The 9,533-nt window shown below is 37.8% G+C and overlaps 1 protein-coding gene across 1 annotated transcript; it reads left to right on the top strand.

The window, feature by feature from the left end:
- Positions 1–2,688: 2,688 nt before the first annotated feature.
- On the top strand, positions 2,689–7,429 carry LOC140161321 (dnaJ homolog subfamily B member 4-like). Its single transcript, XM_072184801.1, is given in 3 exon segments — positions 2,689–3,440; positions 3,443–3,963; positions 5,098–7,429. Coding segments are annotated over 3 exon segments (1,071 nt in total). The 5' UTR covers positions 2,689–3,124; the 3' UTR covers positions 5,332–7,429.
- The last annotated feature ends 2,104 nt before the right edge of the window (positions 7,430–9,533 follow it).

Raw genomic sequence — 9,533 nt, forward strand, 5'->3', positions numbered from 1 at the left:
GTAATTAGGATATTTCTGTTTTTTCTGATTTTCATATATCAATTATTCTTATTGTTATAATTCTTATTGTTTTTAAATCAATAAAGTTAATGAGCTAAAATGACTGAAGGCTCATGTAATTTTGGCCAATATTTTGCTAAATAGCCATGCATAAATGTTTTTAGTGTTTCTAATCATGTTCAAATATTATAGTCTTGTCACCCTCTAATTTGCATATTGCATAATTTATTAGCATTTATGCAAATTAGCTTATTACATTTGATCCCATGGAGGTAGGCTCCATGTGCCAACAGATGAGATATTGATGAGGTCTCCCTGGTCCCCTCCCCCTAAGTGCAAAGAAGGATGGTCGGATTTTAGCATGGTTGATATGACCTTGCTCCACTCCCTATTGATGAAGTCATATTATACCAGTATATGGTCAATTCCAAGCAAGCTCGCCCAAATTGTCAAAATTTAAAAATCATGTTAAGTATGTGACTTTTTTCTGAGGAAATGGTGTTCATTGTTTGAAAAACATCCTAATTTGCATATTCTTGACTGGTAAAAGCAGCAAATGTATACATTTTGGAAAGCTGAAGGCATAAGCAATTCAAATATACACATTTCAACTCATTATACAGGGTGACCTTCAAGTTATACAGGGTGGAATAAAAAAATTCGGATAAAAAATGGGTTACTTAATGCAAATTGCTTATTACCAACTTGCAGTAATAAACTGGAAGTAAACAACATTCATTGGGAAGAGGTTAGGGGGAGCCCACTGACTTTGGAAGAAACCAAAATCACAGCTGTTTGGTAATCTCGGAATACAGGGTGCCCCAAAGTATGTTAGAATTTTTTACAATTCAACATATTTTGAACTGAAACATTTTGCCCCTAACCCATACAGAAAAATACGTCCATATTTAGATTCCTCATCAAATTTCCTTCAGAAAATCTATACTTTGACTATGGTAGGATAAGTAATTAAAATTCCCCGCTTGAAAATCATATCCGAGGGCGGAATGACTGGGCCCAAATTTACCACCTGGGGAAGCTGGGGGTATCCCACCCCCGAAATTTTAAGGGATGATATTTATGGGGACGGCAAAGAGTAAAAGCGACATTGATATGGCTAAAAATTGGACAAAAATATACAAATATGTAGACTATGACATTTTGATTAAAAAATATGTTATTATTAATCATGATGAACGCATTCCGTTGGAACTCAAAATTATACTGATGTTTATTAGAATTAAATTGTTCAATAGTAAAATGGTCATAAAGAGTTTATATAATTAGATGATTAGTGACAATAAAAGTTATATTGAATGCAACATATCTTGCATAATTATAAATGCTCACTTAATTCTGATCTTGGAATCTACCAGTTTATTGATCGCGAAAGCCGGAGTAAAAAATCCACTTGGGAAGCTAACAGCTGCTAACAAACAGAGGGAGTACGGTGACTGAAAATATCAGATGTGAAAATCCCCCCCCCAAAAAAAATTCACTTTGCACCCTCCGGAAAAAAAGTCCAGTGGCGCACTGCCGGCTTGCGGAAGTGGGGGACCCAGCCCCCCCTCCCCATAATTTGGGTGTACCCCCAGGGTGGTGAATTATAGGGGGGGGGGGGCAAAGATTTGTTGGCAGGCCAAAAGGGGGGGGGGGCAAGCATTTTTTGGCAGGTCGAAAGGGGGGGGTCAAGCGATTTTTGGCAGGTCGAAAGTGAGGGGCAAGCGATTTTTGGCACAGATATTTTGAGCATCGTTTCTATAGGCCTATACCCCCTAAAAAGGTGTAGGAAAACATGAATACGCTCAAATATGCAAAATTTCCTGCTGCTACGCTTCGCATTTATTATGATAAGACACTTTAAGGTTATAGATTAGGGTTCCCAAAATCTTAGTGTGCAAAGGGGGGGGGCAAATATTTTGGCACGTCGAAAGGGGGGGGGAAGCGATTTTTGGCAGACCACTTTGAGAATTCACCACCCCAGGGTACACATAATTATTGCACAGCCCCTAATTTGGGTTGGGCACAGAGGATGATTTAAGCACTTCCCAGCAAGTCTTGCGGTTAGCACAGCTGTGTGAGTAAACATGACACCACTGCCCGCCCACTGCATACACACGTGCATGGTTAAATTTGAATTTGGACAGATATATTTACAATAAAAACACCTTCAAACGGTTGGTCGATTTCACATTTTATGTTATCTACAGAAGGTGTGAATTATCCTTCATGCACACATCACTTTAGATCTGAAATCGACCAAGTAATGACGACATACGGGCAATTCCAAAACAACATCTTTTGCACAGAGTTCAATGGGATTTGAAAAGTAAAGTGGCAGTTGAAACTCTAGTGATAACACTTTTACAGTGCATGATGGGGCTTCCTTAAATCATCCTCTGGGTTGGGCACAATTTGCCTCCCTCCCAACATCTTTTGGAGCCTCTGCTTAACTTTGCCCCCTCACACAATAAAGTAAAAGCCCCCCCCACCCCACCTAAACTTTTTTATTTTATTTCATGCTCCAAAACATATGGTCACGAATCCCTGGCATGAATCATGATGGAGCTATGAAGGATGAATTCAATTGACTCCTTTGGTATTTCGTTGTGCAAGGCCATTCCAAAACCGGTCAGGGAATCCTTCGTAAATCGTGAACTACCACCAATGATGTCATCCAATCAACTACGTCACCAGAGCGACGAGCTGTGTTTACGCTCTGGGGCACTCTCGAATGTTCTAGAAGCTATTTTAACACAAAGCAGCAATTACATTTTTGTTGCGCTCACCTTAGCCTGTACATTATTTATTTTGAATACGGAATAGCTGCTGCTTAATGATTTCGGTGTTTACGTTTGTTGACAAGATCGAATCGCGAAAATTTCGCGAAATTTGTAGACTGATCGCTCCTGTTCTGGGCGGAAGAAAAATTAAAATAAAAGTCGTTGTTCTGCTTGGAAAGATATATTTCAATTTTCTTAGCTGCTGGGGACTAAGCTGAACTAACATTCAAGCTTGGAAGAAATACACACCCCTTATTTGTTCGTAAAAGCAGTTCAGACAGAGTGAGTTTTTCATCAAGACTTTTTGTGACGGATTCAACTTTAACTTTCAAGACAGTGTCATGACAATGGGCAAAGACTATTACAAAGTTCTGGGCGTTAGCCGTAATGCCACAGATGAAGAGCTGAAAAAAGCTTATCGCAAACTTGCACTGAAGTTTCATCCAGACAAAAATAAGGCAAAAGGCGCCGAGGACAAATTCAAAGAAATTGGTGAAGCCTATGAAGTGCTGAGCGATAAGAGCAAGAGAGAAATTTACGACAAATATGGCGAAGAAGGGTTGAAAGGAGGAATACCAGGTGGCAATGCTGGAGGTGGTGGTGGTGGTGGACAAAATTTCACATGGACCTATCATGGAGATCCAAATGCCACATTTGCTAGCTTTTTGGAGGAAACGATCCATTTCAAAGTTTTTTCAATGCAGGTGGACAAGGAGGTCCAGGACATCAAACATTTTTCCGCACTAGCGGTGGTCCGGAATCCATGGATGTTGATGATGAGGATTTTCCGGGCTTCATCCCTGGGTTTGGACCAGGCATGCCAGGTGGGCATGGACCAGGCATGCCAGGAGGACGTCCAAAACGCAAAGATCCACCTGTCCACCATGAACTTAAAGTTTCACTAGAAGACATTTTCAGAGGTTGCACCAAGAAGATGAAGACTCGACGCAGAGTTTTGAATCCAGATGGACAGTCAACAAGAACTGAAGATAAAGTGCTAGAAATTAATGTCAAGCCTGGTTGGAAGGAAGGTACAAAGATTACTTTCCCAAGAGAAGGTGACCATTTGCCTAATAACATCCCTGCCGACATAGTGTTCACATTGAAGAATAAACCACACCAGCTATTTCATAGAGATGGGACACATCTCATATTTAAGAAGACAGTTTCACTGAAAGAGGTAGGTAGTATGGTATTACATTCACTTGTGCACGGTTCCACTAGCTTTGCTACCAAAACAAGGTTCTCCCTGCAAACGCAAGCACAAAAAGTGCATTTTTATTTCTTGCGCTTTTCTAGCAACACACCAGAAGGCTTTTGCAAAGTGTATGCGGTAAGGCCGCAAAAAAAAGACAAAATTGGATCGCTATATATGATACTGAAAATTTCACGACCAACGGGTAGCGCTAAGCGTTTAATAATATTTGAGTTCACATAACAATGGGTGTGGGTGTCTAAGATAGACTTTGCCTAAATGAAAGCACCCGTTTGACATACACACACACACACAACATGCACTTTGCAGGTAGAACCTTGTTTTGAGAGGGCTGTGCAAATGTAAAGTCTCTGAAAATTGTTTTCCTAGGGAATTTTCTCATCTAATATGGTATTTTACTACCGTACTTTCTTGATTTATAAATGTTTGTTCAAACTGGGTACCGTATACACATGTAGGCAAGACAAGTTCACCCCTATGGGGAAAAATACATGAAGTTATGGGGAAAATTACATGTGCCATCTTTTCCAATGAAAAAAGTCAGTTTCTGATTGTTGTGATTCACATTCTATGTTTAGAATGTTCATGTTACTGGGGTTTTAGAAAATGTCAAAGAAAATGCCAGTTAGTTTTCCGATTTGAATTGGGTCATGCACAAACTACACATTCATAATGTAAAGCGTAAATTCCTACAATCTGGACGAGTATGAGGCAGAGGCTATGAGAGTACAATCGCACATACAGTACCGCCACGGTACCACAAATTTGTTACTGAAATTTATGTAAAATCATAAGAAATTTTATCATTGGAAATGGAAAGAAAATGTTGATCGAGTTCCTGTTTTAAAAGTCAAGTACATTAACAGTCAAGTAAATATACTTGACTGTACAATAACTCGATTGACATTTTCATTGGGCTAAAGTAAAGAGAATTGAGGCCTTAAATAGGTCAAAAGGAGGATGATAATTTCACTTGACTTATTTCAAGCTAGGGAGCAACCGGTTGGTATCAATGAGCAATTGATGTAAATTTGTAATTATCTTGGATCAACATTTTTATAACTTATGCATATTTTTTCCTCTTCTCCATTTATACAGGCCCTGTGTGGAACCAATCTCCTTGTGCCTACCATAGATGGGCGTACGATCCATGTTCAAATGACTGATATCATAAAACCAACAACAGAAAAACGTGTGGCCGGCGAGGGGCTGCCGCATCCCAAGAACCCCAGCAGACGAGGGGATCTTGTCATCAGATTTGATATTGTATTTCCAGATAAACTAAACAGTGCAACCAAAGAAGTTCTCAGAGACACTTTGCCTAATGCTTGAGATGACATTAGGTCAAATTACAATGTACTAACTTTCTAAAGAGAGTGGCAAATTTCGGCTTTAAACTACGATACCGCTACAGTAGTCTTGCATGTCAAGATTGTGCTAGAAGAAAAAGGTCATGGTTGAATTTAAGTTTGAGACAGATGATGCCAGTAAGGTGCTCAGCTAATCAGCTATATTGGACTTTACACTTTTGTTTTTGTTAACTTAAAACAGAGTTTGTAACATCTTGAAGTGCAATTATGTATATTTTGTTATTAAATAGTACCGAGATTTGTAAATTTATTGAGCTCTTATTGATTTGTATTGTAAACGGTTAACAGTACAATGTTATTGTAATGCAAGAGCAGCGGAACTGTTTCGTTCGTTAAGGCACTACATTTAGTTTTGTCCTTTATAGCACTAATGATCGGAGTCACTATGGGTATCCATGGCTCCTATAATTGAAGACCGAATTAAAGGCTAGTGTGCGCATGACGTCCTGTCAACCAGGTACTGTGCAGGTCAGCATCCAATCACGCTGCGCCTTCATTTGCCATCACGTCAGATGCAAGCTACATCTTTTTAATTCAGTCTTCAATTTTACCAGGGTGTTAGATAGCCACCCGTCATTTTGGACAGGCAGTTTGATTCAGGGACAGGCAAAATTAATGGCTGTGACATATGCTAAACTCTAATAATAATGCTTGAATAATTTGTGTGAACTCAAAACAAATAAAAGGCTATTTGCTGTTGAAGTGACGTAGTAATCGGATTAACTACCAGTCTACCATAGCAATTTTTGAATAAATTGCCCAGTACTAATACAAGCAGGTTGTACTCTAACAGGTGCAAGTGATCAGCATAATATGCATATTCTATAGAATTACAACCAGGTCTTTATCCCTGTTCTTTGACATCTATGGTTCAATGCATAGGTACCGTACTGATTGAACATTGTACATAGTGCAGGGCGATCTATTCAAAAATTGTATTCAATCTATTGCTATGGTAGTTATCCGATTATTACGTCACTTCAACGGCGAATAGCAATTAGCTATTTGAATTGACTGAATCCCTGAAGGGGCAGAGGTCTGGTTCATGTTTTCAAGGTCAAATTTTGGACAGGCAGTTTTGGTGAAAATGACAGGCACTAGCAAAGACCTTGCATGCCTTCAACCAGGGGTATAACTTGACAAATTCCTATTCTTTGGTATGTGTGTACAGTTAGAGACAGCATGTTGCTCTTAAGTTGTGTTGTTGTATGTCGAAAAAAGGCTATTCTGGGTGTGACCGTGAATGGAGAAACAACCAAAAAACAGCCAGGGGATGATTTTTAGGGAATTTTTGCAAATTTTAAAATTTTGGACCAAAATTTCTTCTCCAACATGCATTTTAAATGTAAATGTTGATCACTTCCCAGAAATCGTTGAATTTTAAAAGATGATATCTCGTTTTGACATTTTGAGACGGTTCGACCTTGGCAAATTTTCCATTACTGAGCTTGGGAATATTCGATTTCAACAAAAAAGGAAATAATCTTGATTTTAATATTATTAAAAAAAAACATTAAAAAAATTCAAAATTCACCCCTGGAAAAAAGTGCCTCCATTTGACATGATACCACATCACAGTTTGTTCTTACTTCAAATGCATCTCTATTGAAACAAGATTAATATGGTATTGGGTTTAATATGCAGTATTTAAAAATGGGTGGACCATCCAGTTCTTGAATGTGATTTCACTGCTTTGTACCTCACATTGTATTGAGGCCTATCACCAAAATAATCTGATTCTAAGTCTTTGTGACTTAAATTGCATCACTTTGGATATTAAGCAAAAACATATCTCACAATTGCCCATAGAACAGTATGGGTGGTTTTCAAAATGTGCGTATATAGCACAGTTCTGGTGATACTACCACCACCACAGGTATGAAGCTAGCACTTTTAGTTCATAAACCTAACAGAATGTATGGTGGGGTAAAGTGAATATTATTATATTGGCATGGTCTGTGTTTGAAATTTAATATATCTGTATAAAGTGCACTATGCATCTGATCACATTGTATTATTTTTTTGCTAGTCAAATGAACAAATTATTAAAATATATAATAACATTATCTTTGATAAAAAAAGAAACAAATGCATTGTGTCTGCCTTCTTTCACTTTGATGTGCAAAATGTGTAAATGGACCTTATTTTGTCTTTGTTGAAATAGTCGGGCATAACAGAAACGCTCCAGTGTTTTTCAGCGAGCTAATTAACTTGTGGGTGCCGGGAAAATAAGATTCTGGGGGCCTGTATGCAGGGTTGCTTGATTTAAACTGTTCTTTTTTTTTTATCTTTCGACTGATTTAAACTGTTCTTGAAGTAATATATGAATTTTATGAAACTCCCTCATTTTCAAACCTTTCCACAGATTCAAATATCAATCAATGATTTGTATTCGGAGTGCTAATCACTGCGCATCATCAGCGCATGAGGAGTCTATTGTCATTGATGGATATTTGACAGAGTGACACGCTTTGGCGACATTTGTGTTGGAATTAAATTGTGATTTTCTTTGCTTTGCTCAGTTGTTTGGCATTAAAAGAGGACATATCTAACAGTAAATCTAACATTTTGTGGAAAAGAAATACAAAATTGTTGTATGCAAATGTTACAATATGGTTTTAAAATTCACTTTGTTTTATTTTCTGTAAAATCTTCATACGGAAACATGTCTCATATATCAGCTTACTAATCAAGTGGTAGTTATCTTAATGGGCACGCCACCATTACCCTAATACCCTTCCCATTAAAACACATGCAAAAAAGCCTCTCGAAATCACTTCTAATTAACTCCCTGCAATAGAGAGCAATGAGACTGTGCATGGTTATGGGATGATCATTAAGCTTTAATATATTTTCTTTTGCACATGGATAGCCTATTGATGCCAATTGCAAATTTGACATTTTTACCCCACCCCATCATTTCTAAGCTGTTGAAAACTCAATTCTTGGGATTTTACATAGATACATGATTTGCGCGATTGTGTTATCTAATGAGCTTAATTGCAAAACCAGTTGCTTAAAGGGCTGCCTTGATTTGAAAATAAAATGACTTACTTTATGATAAAGATGGCACACATTTACTGGTGACCTTTTAAATAACATGCTCTAAAAAGGCTTAGGAAAACAGTACAGAAACGTTCAAATAGGCACAATTTCCTGCTCACATTATATATCTAGAGTTTAGACCATTTAAGGTTTGCAAATTGGGAACCCAAAAATTTAGCAAAGATTTTTTGGCAGACAAAGGGGGAAGCAAAAAGGGCTCACAATTATTGCACAGCCCCTAAAGACTGCAATTATAGCTCTGATCAAAGCAATACTCTGTCGCTAGTGCATGATAGTCCATCACAGACACTCGTCACCCACAATTCCTTGCATCCAGATTACTAAGAATATGATCCAATATTATTTCATTGATCTTAGTGTAGCAACTACAGTAATTAAGGTACCAGTTATGTCCATCCCTGTATATCCTAAGCAAAGACAGATATGTCATAATTGGAACCAGCAGCCAATAGTCAAGATCTTTTAGCTCAATTTAAGACCTCATTCGCTGACATTGTGCAAGAAATAAAGACATGACTATCCAAAACCCAAGGAAGATGCCAATTTAAAAGTTGCAGTTTGCTTCGTCAAGCATGCCCTATTGATTTGTACACAAAACGTTCGTGAACAAGAAAACTGGCACCGTGCTTCCATTGATTAGCACGTTAAAACTTAAGTCGTGCTTTCATTGATTAGAACACAAAAGTGCAATTTTTGATTTCGTTTCTTCATTAGGTTTTAGATCACTGTTTCTTTAATTCTCAACCAATTTCAACAAGTAAGGTCTTAAATTAGAGCTACAGAGTACAGGTATTGGCTGCTTGTTTTAATTTTGACATCTTTATTTAGGATATGCAGGGGTGAACACAACTGGTACCTTAATTTTTTGGCTTACTGTATATAAATTAAAAAGGAACTAGTAATTATTGATTTCCTGCGTGTCCTTTGTTTTCATGAGTCAGAAATGGCATGTTAAAGGAACTATCCATGCGCTAATTGCAAGTTCTGGTCTCAATTTAATAGATAAAGAAAAATCTCTAACAGTACACAATACAGCACTGAACTTGGTATTGTCCTAAGCCTGTTCGAAATCCTAGCCTATTTTGGCAATATTCCAGA

This window comes from Amphiura filiformis, chromosome 9 (assembly GCF_039555335.1).
Source record: "Amphiura filiformis chromosome 9, Afil_fr2py, whole genome shotgun sequence".
NCBI lineage: Eukaryota > Metazoa > Echinodermata > Ophiuroidea > Amphilepidida > Amphiuridae > Amphiura > Amphiura filiformis.